Genomic DNA, 23,494 nt, shown 5'->3' with positions numbered 1-23,494 from the left:
AAAAAGGAGGTAGAAAGAAAAAGGAAAGAAGGCGTAAAGGCGGAAGAAAGAAAGAAGAAAAATGAAAGAAAGGTAGAAGAGAGTAGAAAGAAAGAAGAAAGGAAGGAAGAAAAAAGGGAAGATGGAAAAAAAGTAGGAAAAAATAAAGAGGAAAAAAGAAGAAAAGAAGAAGAAATGAAGAAGAAAGGAGGAAAGAAGGATGGAAGAAGGAAGAAAAAATGGAGAGAGAAGCGCAAAAGAAAGAAAAAAGAAGGAAAAATGGAAGAAAGTGAAAAGAAAGAAGGAAGAAAAACAGGAAACAAAAAAGAAGAATAAAAGGGTGGGAGAGAAAGAACAAAAAGAAAAGAAATAAGGAAGAAAGGAGGAAAAATATGAAAAAAAGAAGAAAGCAAGTAGGAAGAAAGAATGAAAAAAGATGGAAGAAATAAGAAAGAAAAAAGGTGAAAGAAGGATAGAAGGAAGAAAAAAGGAAAAAAGAAAGAAGAAGGTGAAATATGGAAGTAAGAAAGAAGTAAGGAGGAAAAAGAATTGAAGGAACGGAACACATGAAGTAAGAAGGAGAAAGGAAGAAGGAAGAGAATAGAAGGAAATAGGAAGAAGTAATAAGAAAGAAGGGAGAAAAAAAGAAAAACATTTTGGTCCTTTCAACCTTTTGACGTAGTATTTTTGTTTCGACCTTTTGTCCCTTCGACCTTTTGACCCTTCGACCTTTTGTCCTTTTGACCTTCAACCTTTTGTCATTCGACCTTTTAACCTTCGACCTTTTGTCCTACAACCCTTCGACCTTTTGTCCTTCCGACCTTTTGACCTTCGACCTTTTGTCCTTCCGACCTTTTGACTCAGATTTTTTGTTTCGACCTTTTGTCCCTTCGACCTTTTGACCCTTCGACCTTTTGTCCTTTCGACCTTTTGACCTTCGACCTTTTGTCCTTCGACCTTTTGACCTTCGACCTTTTGTCCTACAACCAGTTTTTGTTGGTATATTCGGCTGTGCAGTCTAAAACTCTGTTATGTTTATGTTATGTTTATGTTATGTTTATGTTATGTTTATGTTATGTTTATGTTATGTTTATGTTATGTTTATGTTATGTTTATGTTATGTTTATGTTATGTTTATGTTATGTTTATGTTATGTTTATGTTATGTTTATGTTATGTTTATGTTATATTTATATTATATTTATATTATGTTTATGTTATATTTATATTATGTTTATATTATATTTATATTATATTTATGTTATGTTTATATTATATTTATATTATATTTTATATTATATTTATATTATATTTATATTATATTTATGTTATGTTTATATTATGTTTATATTATATTTATATTATGTTTATATTATATTTTATGTTATATTTATATTATATGTTTATGTTATATTTATGTTATGTTTATGTTATATTTATATTATATTTATATTATGTTTATGTTATATTTTATGTTATATTTATATTATGTTTATATTATATTTTATGTTATTATATTTATATTATATTTATGTTATATTTATATTATATTTATGTTATATTTTATGTTATGTTTATGTTATGTTTATATTATATGTTTATGTTATGTTTATGTTATGTTTATGTTATGTTTATGTTATGTTTATGTTATGTTTATGTTATGTTTATGTTATGTTTATGTTATGTTTATGTTATGTTTATGTTATGTTTATGTTATGTTTATGTTATGTTTATGTTATGTTTAGAATGCACGGCCGAATATACCAATAAAAATCTCTTTCATTTTCCTTCTTTTGTAAGTCGGTTTGGAAAGCCACACATTACATAGAAAATTCATTCTAAAATTCATCCAAACTATCCTCCAGGCATTAATTCAGTAAATCCTTCAGGAATTGTTTCATGACACTGTTCAGGACAAAATGAATTCATTCGTTTCTGGAGAAGTTCCCGTGGGAATTATCGCGAATATTTCATTAAATAATTCTAGAGAAAATCCTCCGGAATCGTTATCAAAGAAATTTTCGGAGAACTTTTGCAAAAATTACTATAGGAATAACCGGAAGAATTTCTGAAGGAACTCTTTTAGGAATTTGCAGAAGAAATCCTGAAGAAACTTCTAAAGAACTTCTAAACGACTTTCTAATAAAATTTTTGAAAAAAAAAATGGGGGGAAATAACTGTATGCGTTCTCAGGAGCTTGATGGGAGATAAGTATGAAGGAATTTCATATGAAATTCTAAAGAAATTCAAAAGGAATTTCAGGTCAGTTCTCGAAGTTCTTTATAAAAAGTTCTTGTATTTGTGAAATAATCTAATGGAGTTCTCATGTTATTCTCTAGAGTGGCTCCTAGAGAAATTTCTGGCGAAGCTTTTGCTCTATTTTCCGGAGAAAATTCCGAAACGATTTCTAGACGAATTTTCGGAAAAAAATTTGATAAATTTTTTGGAGGAAATCCTAAAATGACTTCTGAAGGAATTCCTTCAGAAGAAATTCCGAAGGAGGGTGGAATTTCAAGATAAGTTTCTGGTTGAACCTGGAATACAAATCCTGGAATAACATCGGGTGGAAATCCTTGAGAAACTTTCGTAGGAATTCGTGGAGGCACTTTCAGATAAATTCCTGGATGAACTTCCAGAGGAATTCCTGGAGAAACTTCAGGAGGAATTCCTGGAGGAACTGCTGAAGAAACTTCCGCAGAAATTGCTGGAGGGACATCTAGAGAAATTGTTGGAGGAACTACTGGAGGAAATTCTTGATACATTTTGGAGGAACTTCCAGAGGAATTTCTGGAGGAACATCTGGAGGAATTTCTTAAGAAATTATTGGAGAAACTTCCGGAGGAATTGCTGGAGGAACTTCCGAAGGAATTGCTGGATAAACTTCCGGAGAAATTCTTGGAGAATCATCCGGAGGAATTCCTGGAGGAACTACCTGAGGAGTTGCTGGACGAGCTTTCGGAGGAATTGATAGAGGAACATCTGAAGAAATTGCTGGAGAAACTACCGGAGGAACTACTGGAGGAAATTCTTGATACATTTTGGAGGAACTTCCAGAGGAATTTCTGGAGGAACTTCCAGAGGAACTTCTGGAGGAACCTCCGGAGGAATTGCTGGAGAAACTTCCAGAGGAATTTCTGGAGGAACTTCCAAAGGAACTTCTGGAGGAACCTCCGGAGGAATTGCTGGAGGAAATTTCGGAGGAATTTCGGGATGAACTTTTGGAAAAAATTCTGATCAAATTTCTGGAGGAAATCCTGCAATAACTTCCGGAGTAATTCCTCAAGAAACTTTCGTAGAAATTCGTGGTGGAACTGCCGGAGGAATTTCTGGAGTAATGCGTGGCTAACAAAGTGCCTTACGTCTTAAAAATATGAATCCTCTCTTACTGTCCGTAGGCCAGGTCAATCGCGGCATTTTGGGCTCTGAGGAAGACATATTATAAATTTGAACCTTCCGCGACTCGCATTGTACGGATTACTCACGCAGGTCTGCCCTTCTTGCAAACGATAAGCGTGCTTTTTGGTAAGGTTTTGTGCGAACTTAGGGCAAAGTTGTGCTGCCTGACGTTTGATCAACAGATTTGCAGGTTTTGTACAAGTGTTAAGAAAACTAGAGAGAAATTATTCATTCAATGAGCCAAACATTACATCTTTTTTCTTGAAGTTTATCGTGTTATTATATATACTGAGTGCACGTCTCATCGATTTTCGTTCAGCACGCCGGACATTTGGGTCTGCATTAACGCAGTCGATAATTCAATTAATTAGTGCAGGTTCGATTGTTTTCGTTTAACATCGATCAATCTATACGCTATACCCGGCATACCGTTACCAAAACGAACCCTGCGACACTCCCTTCCCCATACATCCAACATCCCAGTAATTTCTCGTGATATACGGACGACTCGTCACCAGTTCTTACGCAACCTAATCATCATCTATTAATCATTTGTGAAATTAGAGCAGACCTGGCAATAACGTAGTAGCGACTTTGGACGATCAATCATGCTCATGTTTTTTATACTTCCAGGGACACCCCCTACAAGATATCAAAGAATCAAGAACATAAACAATATTTCTCACCCGCAAACACCGTATTCAGATGAATTTGCTCCCTTCCGAAGGCAGTGATGTTCAACAGCGTTCCGTAGTACATGGTTAGGAAAATGCCCCATGCCAGATGCAGCAAAATCAGATTCCGGACAGGTGCTTTCTCCCTCCAGATGGTCCACCACGGATCGGGATCCGGTCGCGCTGCAGCCGCCTCGGACATCGACTTCAGCTGATGCTCAAAATCACTCGAAATGTGCTCTTCGGTGCCATTACATCTGGCTGCTTCCTCCAAACAGGCTTTGGCTTCGCGAATCCTCCCCTGCTTCAGAAGCCATCTCGGTGAATCCGGAATCCACCTGCAAAAGCCCGCGGCTCGCCATCATTCTACACATTTGTACCGAATTTTACTCACCGGTGTAGAAAAATCAACGCGAATGTCGGCAACGATAGGGCTAGGTACAGCTCGGACCAACTGTTTGTTAGCATGTCCAACCCGGGAAGCAGCATCACACCGATCGCCCAAAACTGTTCAAACAGGCATATGGTGACGGTTTTGAACTTGCCCCCGGTGATGTCGTTCACTGCAATGGAAATTCGTTAACGATTTCACGACGTTCTATCCTACGGACAATACCCACTTATGACAGCACCACCCGTATACATGAATGCACAGAAAAGAGCGCTCAAACAACGGAACAGCGTGTGCATTTCGTAGACGGTTATGTACCCTGTTATGCAACCGCACGCGATTTGGATGTACATTCCTGAAAGTTTTAATCAAAAGGACGATTAAGTTGTTATAGATGTACATCAAATTATCGAATGAAAACTACCTACCTAATAACATTAAGTTTCTTGGACTTATTGACTGAAGTAGCTGAGTGGAAATAATTCCTCCAAGAAGTACGCCAAACAAATGGGCACTCTGAGTGGTTGCTATCAGCAAATATCTGTAAGATAATTTCGACATTTGGTCGCATTATGTAGTGAATTCGAAATGATTAACAGTCAATGTCTTCGGAGGGATCGAATACTGAACCAGTCTTACCTCGAGCATACCAAATCGAACTGCGTAATAATGGACTTATATCCCGAACGGTGCTCAAATTCTGGACAAGGCTTTATTTTCGTGTCGTTACTGGGCTGAAGCCATGAGGTTAGGGTAGGGTCATTATAGTTCTGGAAGGATAGTGATCAGAGAGTTATTATTCATAGGTATAAGGTACTAATTCGATAACACAAAGAGATGATTCACAATTATTTCTGTATGTTCGATCATGTTGTCAGAAGATGAGCTGTTCCAATGTAGATTTTTTTTTAATTCGTCGTTAATTTAATTTGATCTGATTGGCAAAAAAGTCAGAAACTGTAGCTTTTCTCACTTCAACGAAATTTTGGAGGCGCGCTTTCAAATATCTGTTAGCCAAGGAGGCACGACTCAAACAGGTAAGTCTTGCTTTATGACGTAGGACTTCGTCTGTGTTTTCTATCCCGGGGTGCGAAGACTCTGAACGTTAATGGATTTTCAATCGAGAAACGGCTGAGCTCTCAGCCGTTAAAGGTGCACATAATACATATTTGCATCCATAAAAATTAACTAAGGGGCGTGGTTACAAAAAAAAGCTACTTTTTAGTGCTTCACGCGACCCTCCAAATTGAATATTTTTCCTGAAATTTAAATGTATTTGCCAAAATTGTTCTAAAGAAACAGATATCCTGGCAATTTTGATAAATCTTGAAGAAACTATCGATCCATTTTTGAAAGGATTTTCTTAAATTCTACTATTTTTTTACGGTAAGGCGCGTACCCCAAACGCCACCGCATGAGCTGCGGATCCGGCGACTGACGAGGGTTTAGTGCAGGGGCTGGGAATCGAACCCATGACCATCCGGTTATAAGGCGAACGTGTAGCCAACTACGCTACGGGACCCCCCTAAATTCTACTAATACTAATACTTTTAAATCCCTTCAGATTCTCCTACGGAAATTCCTGAAATTATCTTAAAAATTTTTTCAGAAAATCCTCCAGGAAATGGTCTATAAGACAAGCGTAGAACATTCCGCCAAGCATTCCTTTGGATATTTTGCCAAGGGTTCCTTTTGTAAATTTCTCCAGAAATCCCTTCCGATTTTTTTCGGAAATTTATTAAAGAATGAAAATGTTTCCAATGTGATTCCTAAAGGAATTTTCAAAAGAATTTCTAAAGGAATTCTCACGGGAATTCCTAAAGGAATCTCGAAGAAATTCCTGGATGGAGTTCTGAAGAAAATTCAAAGTAATTTCCGGTGGAATTACTCAAGAAATTATTACACAAAGAATAACAAAAAACAAAAATATAAAAAAAAAACAAATAATCAATCGACAAATTTGCGATTCCCAAAGGAATCTTTAAAAGAATTTTCGAAGAAATTCCTAAAATAATTCTTCCTTATCAACTTAAACTGGCTACGCAGTTTTGAACGATTGAAACAAGAATTTTATTTGTCAAACGTTTCGACAAATAGGGCTAGCGTCTTCATCAGGGGAAACTATAATAAATTGGGTAATGCTCATATTAGGTTTAAGTCAGTCGATATTGTTTTAATGTGCAATTTAGTGTCATAATCAAACAAAGTTTACAGAATGTACCACAAATTTCCATACCAGACATTTAATTGTCATAAGAAGAGTTTTTACCATCCCACCTAATTCCACCACTTGATCAAGTGGTGGAATTAAATGGGATGGTACAAACTCGTCTTATGACAAGTGAAGACATTCCACTAAAAAGCTCAAAATAATTTTCTTAACAGACATTTACTGTTAGACCAAACATCAAATAAGTAGCAAACATATTATTGTAAGCCAAATTTGAACACATATTTATAACACAACACGAAACCTATTACCCAATTAATTATAGTTTCCCCTGAAGATGACACCAATCCCGTGTCGAAACGTTGGACAAATAAACATCTTTATTCAATCCTTCAAGACTGTGTTGCCGTTAAGTTGATATAACAATAAACAGTCAATCCTTCAATAGTACATAATTGATAAAGAAATTTCAGATGAAATCCCTGAAGGAAATTTTGAAGAAATTTCTTAATGAATTCTAGAGGAAATTTCTGAAGGCATTCTAAAAGGAATTTTCAAAGGAAATCTTGAAGAAATTTCGGGCGGATTTTTTGACGGAATTCTCGAAAGAAATTGGGAGGAATTACCTAAAAAGTTTTCTTGAAGGAATTTCCAAAGATCTGAAGGAATTTGTTACCGAATCATGGTAACAATAAGTCAACGAGCCGGTACCATAAATAAATAAATAAATAAATATTGAATCCTTGTAAGAAAAGTAAAATAAATTGCCGAAACCGTCGTCGGATGCAGAAGTAAACTTGTTTTTGCTACGCTACAAGACTGCAACAGCCGAAAACTACACATTCCCTTATGTGTATCCGAAGTCGCCTAGCATTAATTCGCCTTGTAAGACTTCGCTCGCCATATTTTTTTAGACCATAAATACCCACATAATGCTTCAATTTATGTAAACCGACATCCCATTTGGTGACTTCAGTGGGCTTAGGCAGCCTCTTTATCCAGTGGTTTTCTACTCCTGCGGCTTTAAGCTGTAATTGGCCAGCATCAAGCAGGGCCTAGTTGTCATCCAGCGGTAAACCTCGTACCAAAAATCCTGCCGTCGTCCAACATGTCATCCAACAGTCAGTGTTTAGGATGAAGAGCCGGGAAAGTTCGCGTGGCCAACGTCAACCAAACACCCACACCTGCGACGTTTTGCCGTATGGAGTCGTGTGCTCGACCGGGTCTGAGTCATTTGGCATAAAGTCATTTGGCATAACGCCATTTGGCATAAGGTCATTTGGCTTAAAGGCCATTCGGCATAATGGTCATTTGGCATAACGGACATTTGGCATAATTTTTAACTGCAAGAAAAGAGTGGGTCATTTGGCATAACGGACATTTGGCGAACTGTGAAAGCGAAGGGGATATTTCATGTAATGTTTAGCGTAGATAAAGTAGGTCGGGGCTGTTTTCTGATGAATTTAGACTGATGGTTGACATTTTTCGGAAGAACAAATAACAAAACGGCAGAATTACTTCGGAGAGAGGGATCACATCCATCATTGACTTATTCCGGCCACATGCCTACTTTTAAAGTAGGGATTACATTCACCATTGCTTCAATCCGGGCATGCGCCTTAAGACCGGATCAAATCCACCATTGCCTTAATCCGGGCAAGCGCTTAACTTGAAAAACTCAAGCAACACACTTAGTAGACGAGTTACTAAAACCAATCAAGTCACAAATGAGTTATTGCAACCAAATCAATCTGAATTGTGCTTTTCGGGGAAGAGATCACATATACCATTGATTTATTCCCGACAAGCGCCTACTTATAAAGAAGGAGTCACATCTACCATTGCCATAATCCGGGCAGAGCCTACTTTTAAAGAAGGGATCACATCCACCATTGCATTGCCACAATTCAGGCCACACACCTAATTTTAAAGAAGGGATTACATCCACCATTGCTTCAATCCGGACAAGCGCCTACTTCTAAAGAACAAATCAAATCCTCCATTGCCATAATCCGTGCAAGCGCCAATTTTTGAAGAAGGGATCACATCTACCATTGCCTCAATCCGGACAAGCACCTTCTTTTAAAGAAGGAATCACATCCACCATTGTCATAATCCGGACAAGCGCCTACTTTTAAAGAAGGGATCACATCCTCCATTGCCATAATCCATGCGAGCGCCTACTTTTAAAGAAGGGAACGCATCCACCATGGCCTTAATCCGGGCATGCGCCTACTTTTAAAGAAGGGATCACTTCCACCATTGCCTCAATCCGGGCAAGCTCCTACTTTAAAGAAGGAATCACATCCACCATTATAATAATCCGGACAAGCGCCTACTTTTAAAGAAGGGATCACATCATCCATTGCCATAATCCATGCAAGCGCCTACCTTTTTAGAAGGGATCGCATCCACCATTACCTTAATCCGGGCAAGCGCCTACTTTTAAAGAAAAGATCATATTTTCCATTGCCATAATCCGAACAAGCACCTATTTTTAAAGAAGGGATCACATCATCCATTGCCCTAATACGGCCTGCTTTTAAAGAAGGTATCATATCCTTCATTGCCATAATCCGGCCACACGCCTACTTTTAAAGAGGGGATTACATCCATCACTGCTCTAATCCGAGCATGCGCCTACTTTTGCATTACATTGCAAATGCATTCTTTCCACGAGAGGATAATGTCTTTTTAATATTGTTATCGACAGGTGTTATATTCACTACCACCTAGTCACCATTTAGCTAACGCAAAGAAAAATTATGCCAAATGTCCGTTATGCCAAAAGACCCTCACTTTTGACGTTGGTTACAATTATGCCAAATGTCCGTTATGCCAAATGACCGTTATGCCAAATGGCCTTTATGCCAAATGACCTAATGTCAAATGGCGTTATGCCAAATGACTTTATGCCAAATGACTTTATGCCAAATGGCCCGCTCTCTGCTCGACCTGCATCCGGCAGGAGAATCAAGGGAAGTCTCCGTATCCAACCCTAACCATATCTGCGGACCATCGCAGTTCTTGTTTTGACTTCGGTAAGGAACGATCTCCGCGTCCTATCAAACCACGGCGTTCTGCCGTATTAGACCGTATCCAGCCACCATATGGCAGAAAACTCCACATCCAGGATACCATCGGCTTCCGTTCGTGGCAAGCCGCTATCCGACAAGCTTTCGGACTTTGACAAATCTACGTTGCCCCAACAGCTCCCGGGGTACTCGTTCTGCATCCGGCTAAGCTAGGCAGCAGAAACCCTTTAATCAAGTACAGTCTATTTTTTTTCTTCATTAATGAGTTTTTTTAATTCTAGGATTAAGTTCAACACAGAAAGTATAGTCTAGTGTAATCTATATATATCACTTTTCTTGTCATTATGTATATATGTTTGAAGCACATCATAAATGTATTTCAAACATACAATCGGCCGAGGACATCTAGTACCAAACCAACCACTATGTTTATAGTTTTAAGTTTAATGATTCGGACTACCGGTCTAATTAGCGTCTTGTACATGACACATTTATTGCGGTGGCGAATCTTTTTTGACCGCAGTTTCTACTGGAGCCCGTAGTATGCCCGACTTCCACAGATGATGCGCCACCGGATTTCACGACTAACATTGTTATCAGACGTTATCAAGGATCCAGGATAGATGAATTCCTCGACTACCTCGAAGGCATCCACGTCTATCGTAACACTGCTTCCCAGGCGGGCCCTGTCGCGCTCGATTCCGCCTACAAGCACGTACTTTGTCTTTGACGCATTCACCACCAGTCCAACTTTTGTTGCTTCGCGTTTCAGGCGGGTGTAGGGGAACTGGGGGTAGGACGCCCACGTTAAGGAAAATGCCATTTTTATCAATGAAAACCACCATTTCAGCCAGTTTTCAGCATACAGCATATCTGCAACTGACTACCGATAACAGATATCTAATTGTCCATTTTATTGCACAGAAATTTGATTTTTAAAAAGCACCCGAAAAAAATGATTTTGAAACCATGCGGGGTGAGATGCGCCAGTGGATGGGTTAAAACGCGCATGTGCTTATCGTACTGACTTTCATTTTAATTGCCTGCATTAAGGCAATTAACCGAATGTTTCAGCTGTTTCGGTCATACGAAATGAGCATGGGCGTAATGCCCCACACCGACCTCAGAAGTTTGAAGGCCCATAAAATCGTTTTAAAACCATTTTTGACGACGATTTCGTGTGGAACATAAAGAACACGAGTAAGCAGCATGGCTCATGGCTCAATTATTAATTTATCAATGTATAACAGCGACAGAAAGACTAAATTCCACCAAGCTAGAATTGCATCAAAACACGCAAAAATCGTTTTTTCGAGTTTTTCATGTATAACTAGAGAAAAATCATGAAATATATGTATCAAAAAAAAACGGTAATTTTTCATTGCAATACTATGGGGTTATTTTCAATTATCCCCTCGATTTAAACACCCTGAAATGAAGCCTGAAAGTGGTAGAATAAGGTAGGGAAAACAGATTGAATAAATGTTTGCGCCATTGATTGATACAGTCGTCTGAAGAAAACGTTTTTCTAAGAAAACCTCAATAACTTTTGATCCGCATGAGATATGGCAACGCTAGATCCATGAAAAGTTGCGCCCTGCAAAGCACAAAAGTGGTCTGAACATCACATTGCTGAGAAATCTGAAATAAAAAAAAGTAAGAGCAAAAAAACTGTTTTTTCAAGGTCACCCTAAGTAAACTTGGGAAAATTGCTCTAAATCAGTCAATTTAAGAGCTAGAGAAATAATTTTTTTAGCAAAATTCTTGGAATCTGGCTGAACTATAACTTCGCGGAACATTGTATAGCCGTATCTCTGCAAATGAAAAAGTTTTATATTTAATTTTATTCAAATGTGGCCCACCCTAATTTTTATGAAAACCTCAAAAAGCCCCTCACCGTTAGGAACAACTTTGTAGAACAAAGTTTTTTTCTATCTCGCTATGTTCGGCTTGAACAACTTATTACCGCTTTGTATGCTACCTGGACCACTGTGCAATGGCAATATTTTTCATTGCTTTATCGTATAGACTATTGAAAATAATCAAAATGGGGATATTTAACCTTATTCAGGGGTGGCGCGTTTTAACCCCTATGGGCGTGCTACCCCCACTTCCCCTACAACAAAGTTGTACCGAAAGGCTATCATTTCACTCCAAAATCGAACATTTTATAGAAGTCTCGGAGACCCATGATGTTATATACCAATCGACACAGCTCGTCGAACTGAACAAATGTCTGTCTGACCGTGTGTAATTGTGTGTGTGTGTGCACACGAAAACCGAAAAACATTAGCCACATTTTCATATAGTAATTCTTAACCGATTTTCTCGCAACAAGTTGCATTCGACGGGGGAAAAACCCTAGTTGATCACTATTGAATTTGATAACGATCGACCATTGCGTTTTAAAGTTATTAAGATAATAAAATCAAACTATGTAAGCGCCATATAAGGTTGGTGTCTTGGCTAAATGCGAGAAAGGCAGTGTCACCACTCGGTGAATTAAGTTGTTTTTTTGTCTTCATCATCGAGACTTTCAGTCCAAGGTTGGAGAAAAGCCTCGAGAAAAACAGAACTCGTCATCTCCTAGCTCACACTCTTATTTATGTCTTGAATGTCGACTTTGAACCCCTACACCTACAAACGGTTAATGCCACCGTCCGAGCTACCGATTTTTTAATGTTTTAAACATTTGCTATGGCTGGTTGTTAGAATAATATTTCAAGGCTTTAAATATGTCCACGAAGTTTTAACTGAACAAGAGCAATGGAAAAACGCTCACTTCTACGAACCTTGAAGTTGCTTTTTGTTTTTCGTTTGTTTTTCGTAAAAAAATTTATATTGGCCATAAATAACTTCCACAAGCGGAGACGAGCCAGCCTCGGGCTGCAAGTCTCCTAAATAAAGACAAAAAAAAACTTTCACAAGCACAAACCGGGTCCGGGTAAATGCTTGGAAAATTGGCGAGGCATCGGGAATAAAACGCAGCCACCCCAGCATGGTCTTGCTTTGTAGCAGCGCGTCTTACCGCTAGGCTAAGGATGGCCCCAGTTGAATGATTTAATCATAACAAATTTAATCATACATTCGAAGCTTTAATCTTTAACGCTCTAATTAAGATCGATAATATTGTGTCTATCTCAAGCCATGTCATTAGTTAAATGTTGAGACCATTAATAGTCAAGAAACAAATCTCGCGCTTAGTTTCATAGGGGCGTAACTGTATTGATCGATTTCTCTTCGTCGATGTTTTCTTTTTATTATTGTACCGAATTCCGCTAGATGTCGATGATTTAATGGTTTGGTGTGATAAAGGATGATTATATCTTGCACCAGAATAAATAATCACGGTTGTAGCTTTTGAAACAATTGAGTTTTTTTTTCGGATTTTTTGGGACGTTTCGAAAGAAAACTCATCTTTCAGGACGTTACCTAATCTTGATAGGTGGACGGTTACCTTAGCGAAGAGGGGTTTTTGTAAATAAGGGTACAAAAACAATGATTTTTCGTGCTTATTTTGCTTACATATATATGAATTTAGAAATCCTACCAATTTTGAACTGCACTTTTTCAAAAAGGTTATGCAAGAAGGCGTGTGCTTTGACATGAGGAATTGGATAGTTAAGAACTTGGCTGCTAGATGGTGATATATTTGAAATCACTAACTCAAGATATTCCGATATATGGCGCTTTCCACATTGCATATACCTATGTATGCTTATCGCAAAAATTTGAAACTGCATCGCTAGAGCAGGTTGAAAACAAAGAAAACTTTTGGTAGACTCTACCACAACATTCATGTTTGCCAAAAATACTACGCACCAAAATACGTCAGATCTCACATGTACTCGAATGTAAATAATCACTAGCGCTGTCTGTTGGAAGAAGTGCTCATTACACCGAGCACCGCTTTATAGTCCTGGACATCCTGAACAATTTTGCCGAATGCCACTCTGTTTGTACGAAGGATCTCAAGCTAGAGCAATATTTCACGCATGCAAGAATATTGCAAGCACAATAGCGCCCAAGGTTGTTAACGTCAACGATTAACGCCGTTTCATTAATTCGTTGACGTTAATATCACCCGGGCAGCAGGGACTATGTCCAAGGGCTTGACGATCCCTCCCCAGGCCATCTGCGAGTTGTGGGGCTTGCCTAGGATGTGGTGGGGTTTGACAGTGGGCCCTGTTAAACCTCTATAAAAAGCTGCATGTATCCGCAAGTAGGCCCCACCAAAGCGACCGTGTGCCGCTCAAAGCGCACAAGCCCAAGTCCTGGTGTTAGGTGGGACGCTAAACAGCCCTGACACGACGGCCCTCCGACGAGACAGGAGGTTTGCGCTGGCCCAATAAGCCGCCTAGAAAACCAATCATTACGAACAATATAAGAGATAATGCGACTCGACATAATCGGCAGAAGACCTAGGCGACGAATACAGGATCACGATTGGAAGCTTGGAACATGGAATTGCAAGTCGCTAGGTTTCGCAGGTTGCGACAGGATGATCTACGATGAATTACATCCCCGCAACTTCGACGTCGTGGCGCTGCAGGAGATTTGCTGGACAGGACAGAAAGTGTGGAAAAGCGGGCATCGAGCGGCTACCTTCTACCAAAGCTGTGGCACCACCAACGAGCTGGGAACCGGCTTCATAGTGCTGGGTAAGATGCGCCAACGCGTGATTGGGTGGCAGCCAATCAACGCAAGGATGTGCAAGCTGAGGATTAAAGGCCGTTTCTTCAACTATAGCATCATCAACGTGCACTGCCCACACGAAGGGAGACCCGACGACGAGAAAGAAGCGTTCTACGCACAGCTGGAGCAGACATACGATGGATGCCCACTGCGGGACGTCAAAATCGTCATCGGTGACATGAACGCACAGGTAGGAAGGGAGGAAATGTATAGACCGGTCATCGGACCGGATAGTCTACACACCGTATCGAATGACAACGGCCAACGATGCATAAACTTCGCAGCCTCCCGCGGAATGGTAGTCCGAAGCACCTTCTTTCCCCGCAAAAATATCCACAAGGCCACATGGAGATCACCTAACCAAGAAACGGAAAACCAAATCGACCACGTTCTAATCGACGGTAAATTCTTCTCCGACATCACGAACGTCCGCACTTACCGCAGTGCGAATATTGAATCCGACCACTACCTCGTTGCAGTATGCCTGCGCTCAAAACTCTCGACGGTGTACAACACGCGTCGAAGTCGGACGCCGCGGCTTAACATTGGGCGGCTACAAGATGGTAGACTAGCCCAAGAATACGCGCAGCAGCTGGAAGTGGCACTTCCAACGGAAGAGCAGCTAGGCGCAGCGTCTCTTGAAGATGGCTGGAGAGATATTCGATCCGCCATTGGTAGCACCGCAACCGCTGCACTTGGCACGGTGCTCCCGGATCAGAGAAACGACTGGTATGACGGCGAATGTGAGCAGTTACTGGAAGAAGAATGCAGCATGGGCGAGATTGCTGCAACACCGCACGAGGGCGAACGAGGCACGATACAAACGGGCGCGGAACAGACAAAACTCGATTTTCCGGAGGAAAAAGCGCCAGCAGGAAGATCGAGACCGTGAAGAGACGGAGGAACTGTACCGCGCTAATAACGCACGAAAGTTCTATGAGAAGTTGAACCGTTCACGTAAGGGCCACGTGCCACAGCCTGATATGTGTAAGGACATAAACGGGAACCTTCTTACGAACGAGCGTGAGGTGATCCAAAGGTGGCGGCAGCACTACGAAGAACACCTGAATGGCGATGTGGCAGACGAAGATGGCGGTATGGTGATGGACCTGGGAGAACGCGCGCAGGACATAATTCTACCGGCTCCGGATCTCCAGGAAATCCAGGAGGAGATTGGCCGGCTGAAGAACATCAAAGCCCCTGGGGTTGACCAACTACCAGGAGAGCTATTTAAACACGGTGGTGAGGCACTGGCTAGAGCGCTGCACTGGGTCATTACCAAGATTTGGGAGGAGGAAGTTTTGCCGCAGGAGTGGATGGAAGGTGTCGTGTGTCCCATCTACAAAAAGGGCGATAAGCTGGATTGTAGCAACTACCGCGCAATCACATTGCTGAACGCCGCCTACAAGGTACTCTCCCAAATTTTATGCCGTCGACTAGCACCAACTGCAAGGGAGTTCGTGGGGCAGTACCAGGCGGGTTTTATGGGCGAACGCTCCACCACGGACCAGGTGTTCGCCATTCGCCAAGTACTGCAGAAATGCCGCGAATAAAACGTTCCCACACATCATCTATTCATCGACTTCAAAGCCGCATATGATACAATCGATCGGGACCAGCTATGGCAGCTAATGCACGAACACGGTTTTCCGGATAAACTGACACGGTTGATCAAAGCGACGATGGATCGGGTGATGTGCGTAGTTCGAGTTTCAGGGGCATTCTCGAGTCCCTTCGAAACCCGCAGAGGGTTACGGCAAGGTGATGGTCTTTCGTGTTTGCTATTCAACATCGCTTTGGAAGGGGTAATACGAAGAGCAGGGATTAACACGAGTGGTACAATTTTCAATAAGTCCGTCCAGCTATTTGGTTTCGCCGATGACATAGATATTATGGCACGTAACTTTGAGAAGATGGAGGAAGCCTACATCAGACTGAAGAGGGAAGCTAAGCGGATCGGACTAGTCATCAACACGTCGAAGACGAAGTACATGATATGAAGAGGTTCAAGAGAAGACAATGTGAGCCACCCACCGCGAGTTTGCATCGGTGGTGACGAAATCGAGGTGGTAGAAGAATCTGTGTACTTGGGCTCACTGGTGACTGCCGAAAATGACACCAGCAGAGAAATTCGGAGACGCATAGTGGCTGGAAATCGTACGTACTTTGGACTCCGCAAGACGCTCCGATCGAACAGAGTTCGCCGCCGTACCAAACTGACAATCTACAAAACGCTAATTAGACCGGTAGTCCTCTACGGACACGAGACCTGGACGATGCTCGTGGAGGACCAACGCGCACTTGGAGTTTTCGAAAGGAAAGTGCTGCGTACCATCTATGGTGGGGTGCAGATGGCGGACGGTACGTGGAGGAGGCGAATGAACCACGAATTGCATCAGCTGTTGGGAGAACCATCCATCGTTCACACCGCGAAAATCGGACGACTGCGATGGGCCGGGCACGTAGCCAGAATGTCGGACAGTAACCCGGTGAAAATGGTTCTCGACAACGATCGGACGGGCACAAGAAGGCGAGGTGCGCAGCGGGCAAGGTGGATCGATCAGGTGGAAGATGACTTGCGGACCCTCCGTAGACTGCGTGGTTGGCGACGTGTAGCCATGGACCGAGCCGAATGGAGAAGACTCTTATATACCGCACAGGCCACTTCGGCCTTAGTCTGATTAAATAATAATAATAATATCAACGATTAACGATTTTTCCGTTAATTTCTATTGAACGTTCATCAATGGTAACGGTAACGCTCTCCGTTGATTTAACGTTAACGATCGCGTTATTTTTCACGTTAATGGTCTGCTTTATAAGAGTACAATTTTCTAAGCAAAACAACGGGTTTGACAAATTCTGTTCTATCAAGGCATTGATAAGCGTGTTGGCCATACGATGGCCAAATTGGCCATAAGATACTTTGACATAGGAAAGACGAATTGTGCCCAAAACCGTCATTATGCTGGGGTCGCTTATTACACAATTTGCTTTTCCTTGTTTTTGGAATTTGGATTTATGTTGAGCATTAAGCAAACTTCACGAAAAAATCCTCAAAAACTCAGATGGTATTAAGAAAGTTGTAGAAATTGAATCAGAATGAGAAAATGTAAAATTCATCCGCGTATAAGGCGACCCCAGTATAAATATTCAGATATTTATTATCATTTACGGAATAATGGCAGAATTGACACAAAAGAAAAAGAATATGGGGAACTTATCACTCGAAACGAAACAAATACTTGGTCAAATAAAAATAGATTATAAATGATTTGTGAATAGACTTGCATTCCTGAAAAATATCACTTTCGTGTTGTATTCATTACATAATTATAAATGCTTTGAAAGGCCGTGTTCATAGACTGGACAGAACTTTCCATAGATGAAACAAACTGGTGTACCTATTTCGTAGAATTTTATTTCGTAAAACTGAAAGCTATCTTTTTCTTTAGGCGTTGGTTTCAATACCAAAATTAACATTTAGTTTTTCCAGTGAATAAAAAAAACGGGGACGCCCTTGCTTTGAGAGCAGGAATTGTAGTACAGTTTCGATTTTATGATATCTGCACACACGTTGCAGCCAACATTTTTGTTTTTGATGAGCGCGTCTTGAACGGTCTCCTTGCCTTGTTAGTTCCAAGACTTGGCATATTGTGTTTTCTTACTTTGTCGAAACTTGATATGAATCTTACTGAATCTTACTTTTCTTCAGTACCTATCTACTTTTAATAATGACATCAATATTTTTTATGATCATTGTTTAGCTTCCATCGATACTTGGTTATTTGCAATCGAGAGAGAACAAATTCTGTTCACAATCTGAAGATCTATAACGATTTTATAATATCTTAGGATACATTTAGTAGTTATTTCCTTTTTGTAATGTTTTTGTAACTACAAATTAAGATTTTCAACATCATACATTCGACCCCGAGTTGATCAACAGGGACAAACTGTTAAAGAAAAGACACACAAAACAACTCACCTCCACACTATTCTCGAACACATTACAATAATCGACGACAGGCTCCTGGGTGCCGGCTATTCCCATGATCGGATGAGAAGCCGCGATCCATCGCGTTTCGTTAAATTGAACTTCCACTGATACGGGCGGCTTGCAGTAGAAATCACCTTCGGGTCAAATTCGAACCGCATTAGAACAGTCACAGACAGATATTGCAAATCAGAAACACAAACGCACTCACCGGTCTTGGGGGCCGGTCCGGTATAAATCAAACACGCCATCAACCACGCCGCCGGAATTTTGCTCAAATATATCAGCAGCACCGCTCTGAGCTGCCACGTTCCGAAGTCTTTCATAATCGACGGTATAGGGTCTACCATTGTTGCTTGTTTTGACCCTTCCTTCGGAAGTGTCTATATTTTTAGCAGTATATTGATGACAATAGACCACAAACATATGCTTCTATAAACTTAACTTATCTCCAATTTCTAAGGTTTACGTGACCAGATATCTGTGACTAGAACTGTAGATTCTTCGAACTAAATTGGGTTTCTTCACGAATTTGTAAATCTATCCATCAACCGTTGTTGTAACGAATATCTTCCAGGGTATCACTAATTTGATTCGATATTGGGGAATCAGTAATTCTACACTAAATAAAATAATATGGGAATTGCTTCAACGTTGTGGAACATGTTCCCGGAGAATAACGCGACCCAGACTAACACCATATGACCAATAGCTGATGAATAAATATATCCATCAGCAGAAACTCCATTTAGACTAGCGGACAATGCATGTAACTATCGATTCGAAGGTGTTGGGTTAGTATCATTGTACTTGCGAAACAAAATACATTACTCGTGCAAAGAACAGGTCGCACAGAAGCGAAAGCACTAAATTATGTATAAAGTAAGCAACTGAAAACGACAGGTCAGAAAAACGAGTTAGTATCGCTTCATTTAATTGCAACACAGAACACGGTGAAATGGAATTCAATGCAGCGTACATGAGTTTCAGTTACAGCACTCAAGTCGAAGGAATGCAAGCTTCTGAAAGGGCGGTCAATTCGCGAAACAGGTTCCGAAGCAGAAAATCCTTTCCTAGTTGTTTGACTAACTAATCCAAATAATTAGAACCGATAAATGGCTCTGTGCTGAGCGACACATTTGAAAATGCGTATAGAATAAATTAGATCGCCGTGAAGGAAATTTACATCCATCTGCTAACTCAACCCGCTCAAGCAATAGCGCCAGCGGACAAGAAACAAAGCCCATAGTTGGTGCATTTAAGTTCGATCCCTGTTTGCAACCGTTTGACAAGATCGGCGACTCTTGTGCTGCTGTAGTGTGCGATGTCAGATGTCGGTGTGTGCGGTCCGGACAAGTTATTCAATATTTAGCGACTATCTTCCATAGATTTTTCTAACGCAATTTGATATGATGATTCATAAATTTTAAATTACTGATGCGAATGGGACTATAATTTCATCATCATCATCATTTGCTATGCTTACTACAGATAATTGAACACGACTATGATAATTGAATAAAATTATGTCCTAGTGCTCTTCGGGTGATCACGAGGTAAAAATAGATAGATTTTTTTTAATTTTTTTTTTTCATTTTATTAGGGAGTGTTTTAGATATTCATAAATCATTCCAATATTTAATTATAACATTTTTTTTCCTAAGAAATTGAATGAAAGAGATAAATATTTGTTTTTGGAAGAAAAATTCAATTTATATCAACCGTAGGGTTAAGGTAGGTATTTTCAACTGCGTTTTTATTTTTGTCATACTCTCGAAAACAATAAAAGAGACACTTTTTGCCAAACTCATCCGTACCAAATCGTAAGCCCAGGAGAAACGTTCTGCTATATTGGAGTTCTAGCAAATGGACGTTGATGTTGTTAGTTTTAGCCCATATGATCAAAGACAAAAATACCTGCCGTGTGCCTATACTTTGAAAAATATTAATCTCAAACAAAATATTTCTTTAATTGCGTTCAATAAAACTAAGCACTACCTGACAGGTCGAACATAAGGTACCTGTCAGGTTTCATACAAGTGACTGCTTTTATAACAATTCCCAGAAGACGCAATGTGCATAGTCAAATTACGTACAAATTAGCTCTAAATGAAGACTATTAAAGTAGCAAATATCATCGTTCAAGCATAGAACAACAAAAACTCAAAAATTTGAATCAATCTGCAGAGCATTGTTGATCATGAAAAGTTTTTTTTGTGAGATCTTGATGTTCTTCGATCATACAGAAATTGATCAACAGTGCATCGCTGCAGTCAATGCAGCATACGACAATTGAACAACAAATTGCAAGTGCTAATTCCGAACAAGGCCTGGTACATTCAACTGATGTTCATCCAATAAATATTCCACTCTTTGCTGAAATACTTAGGAAAAGGAAGCTGACAGAAGAGTCTCCCAATGCAGTGCATACAAATTCACAAATTTATGAGTGGTATGGTGACCGAACACGATCAGTAGAAGTTAGCAAAAAAAAATGAAGGAAGCCAAATGCGGATTGATTTGAAGATTTCGCAGCCGATTTTCAACTTACCTCATCTTCGAAAACACGCGGGTAAGAGCACCTTTAGTATTTCTACGAACACGATCAGTCACCATACCACTGAGGAAAAACAAAAATCAATAAAAAAAATACTAAAGGTGCTCTTATCCGCGTGTTTTCGAAGATGAGGTAAGTTGAAAATCGGCTGCGAAATCTTCAAATCAATCCGCATTTCGCTTCCTTCATTTTTTTTTTTGCTAACTTCTACCAACTCTACATTCTTTTAAACAGGTGTTTGTCGTATGTAGCCATCATGGTATGTTCAAAGTCAACGGCCACAGAGCTGTGAAACAAGAAAACAGATCCCTCATCATGCCACCAGGCAGCGTATACAACAACAAGACCGCTGCCAGCGAACCACTTTAGGTATACTGCTGCAGTCTGCTTATCAGTGGATGAGTGGGTAAAGAACGAAAAGCTTCATTCACATGCCCATGTGGGACTTCAGAGCATTAGACTGCATTGACGCGAAGCTTGATCGAAGCTAACAAAGCTAGTCCATCTATTAGGGTTGTTCATAAATTACATAACGATAAAGTTGCCAGTTTTAAACACCAACCCGTAATGCTTTCTGTATGAAAGATTTCAAAACAAATGTATGGACCGTAATTCTCATATAGACCTCTCCCACCCCTGAAGCGTTTTGTAATTTGTGGATGGGCCCTTTTTCTTCTTCTTATTGGCATTACATTCCCACACTGGGACAGAGCCGCCTCGCATCTTAGTGTTCATTAAGCACTTCCACAGTTATTAACTGCGAGGTTTCTAAGCCAGGTTACCATTTTTGCATGGATGGGCCCTTAGAAATACTGAATCAAAACTCACGAGCAGCTGCGGCCGGTTCTTACCCACTCATGATGCCAGCATCCAGGCGCTTGCTTCGATGCGCGAAAAGTTGCGAATCGTAAAACGTCAGAGACTTGTGACGAAAGGAATCTATTCTAAAAAAGTACGAATTTCCCTGAAGATAATTAAAAATTTTGGCTACTAAGGAATGTTTAGTTTATAAAGAGAAAATATTTGCAATATTCAACATACGGATAACCTTGGATAACTGAATTTATATGGTGTTTGCTTTATCGTGTATTACAATACACATTCATTTTTGTCGCAGTAAAAACAGTTTTAATTCAACAAAATTAGACATATTGATGAATCTTCTAGAATTATGAAAAAAGATCCCCACGGTATCTTCTCCAGGCATATTTCCAATAGTGTGGAAATAATGAAAACCAGTGTGTCAACGAAATTTTTATCAATTTCGAAAAGAAGCACATTTTCTATGATTTCTCGCTTGACTTTTCAAAAGGACCTAAGTAACATTTTTTTTCATGAATTAATTTGAGTACTGCAATCGAAAGCCTTCATGTTTTTATATTGATTGCGCTATTCAAATTAATTTATGAAAAAAATGTTACTTAGGTCCTTTTGAAAAGTTAAGCGAGATTTGTCTACCTACGTCAGGAAACAGAAGAGGTCGTGGCAACATGTGAACAGAATACCTACGAATGTGTCTTTTTTTCAATGTCTCTACATTTCAACTGGAACTTGGCCAGCAATTTAACTTAGTGTTCTATAAGCATTTCCATCTACATTCGGTCTGTCTTTTACCACGGTATAGGACAGTGTGACGGTCAATCGAAACGATCCCAGATCCGTTTAGTGCATTTTGTGCAATATAGTGGTAAGTGGTCTTTTAAATGTCAGAGAGTCATCAAATTAGGTCAGCACTGGCATGACCAGAATTAGAGGCTGGAGACAAAAAAAACAGAACGATCCGGCAACGGGCCTTAGCTACGGCCGTTTCTTGTGGTCGCCATGTACTTCACATGGAAACGCGTGGTCGTTTTTCGTGAAGAAACAAAACAGTGCCAGAGACTGGTGCGTCAGTACAACCGCGAACCCCACGTAGAGGTGGGAACGCCTGGTTGCTTTCGATAAACAAGAAACTAGTACGAGCTTTAAGGGTCCCCCAAAGACAGTGCAGTCGTGTCGCGTGATTTTGGGGGATTCTTAATACCGTTTTGTTGGTCCGTTCCGGGGGATGGCGTGTGAAAGAATTTCGGTGAAATTCATCGAAATCTCAACAGCAGCATTGCTCGGAAATTATTTCAACGATTTTCTTTAATGTTTTCCTTTTTTCAACTTATCAAAACCACCAAAGATCTGTAAAATTATTTACCAAACAGTTCTGCTTTTAAGATTTTGGTTAAATTTCACAGAAATTTGAGATTTATTTTAATCACACTTAAAGTCGCCGCGAGTGCGATTCGCGAATACGAAGGTAATGCCTCTACTCACTCTTATGGCAAAATCTCATTGCTATCTGTCAGACTGTGCGTGAAACATGGCCGCCAATCACCCTTTCTTATCCCTCCACAGTAAAATCCCATAAGGACTGTCAGACTGTGCGTGAAGAATTTACCTTCGCGAATAGAATCGGAATATTCGAAGGTAATCGTTGAGTGGCGCAAGTGAGATCTTCCGCGTTTCGTTTTTTCTTATGATAAGCGCCAGAATTACCGCAGCCAGTGACACTTGAAGCAAAAGATATTTTAGTTACTAGATAAAGGTTGTCGCTTCGGTTCCCTTTGTTCT

At 40.2% G+C, this 23,494-nt stretch overlaps 1 protein-coding gene across 2 annotated transcripts in view; it reads right to left on the bottom strand.

Annotated features, from left to right (window-relative positions):
- The window catches only part of LOC134225215 (organic cation transporter protein-like), an 86,271-nt gene that overhangs the window by 3,615 nt on the left and 59,162 nt on the right, over window positions 1–23,494 (bottom strand). Inside the window, exons 2-8 of one of the 2 annotated variants that reach the window (XM_062705091.1) lie at window positions 18,548–18,958; window positions 18,328–18,473; window positions 5,079–5,209; window positions 4,868–4,980; window positions 4,669–4,794; window positions 4,443–4,611; window positions 4,061–4,386 (exon numbers count right to left, since the gene is read on the bottom strand). In XM_062705091.1, the coding sequence (XP_062561075.1) occupies window positions 4,061–4,386; window positions 4,443–4,611; window positions 4,669–4,794; window positions 4,868–4,980; window positions 5,079–5,209; window positions 18,328–18,473; window positions 18,548–18,686 (1,150 nt within the window). In that variant the 5' untranslated portion in view covers window positions 18,687–18,958. The remainder of the gene's footprint in view (window positions 1–4,060; window positions 4,387–4,442; window positions 4,612–4,668; window positions 4,795–4,867; window positions 4,981–5,078; window positions 5,210–18,327; window positions 18,474–18,547; window positions 18,959–23,494) is intronic. The other variant, XM_062705092.1, reaches the window with a different exon arrangement.

The sequence above is a fragment of the Armigeres subalbatus genome, chromosome 3 (assembly GCF_024139115.2).
Source record: "Armigeres subalbatus isolate Guangzhou_Male chromosome 3, GZ_Asu_2, whole genome shotgun sequence".
NCBI lineage: Eukaryota > Metazoa > Arthropoda > Insecta > Diptera > Culicidae > Armigeres > Armigeres subalbatus.
The sequence above is the reverse complement of the archived record's forward strand: the minus strand, read 5'-3'. Positions and strand labels throughout refer to the sequence as shown.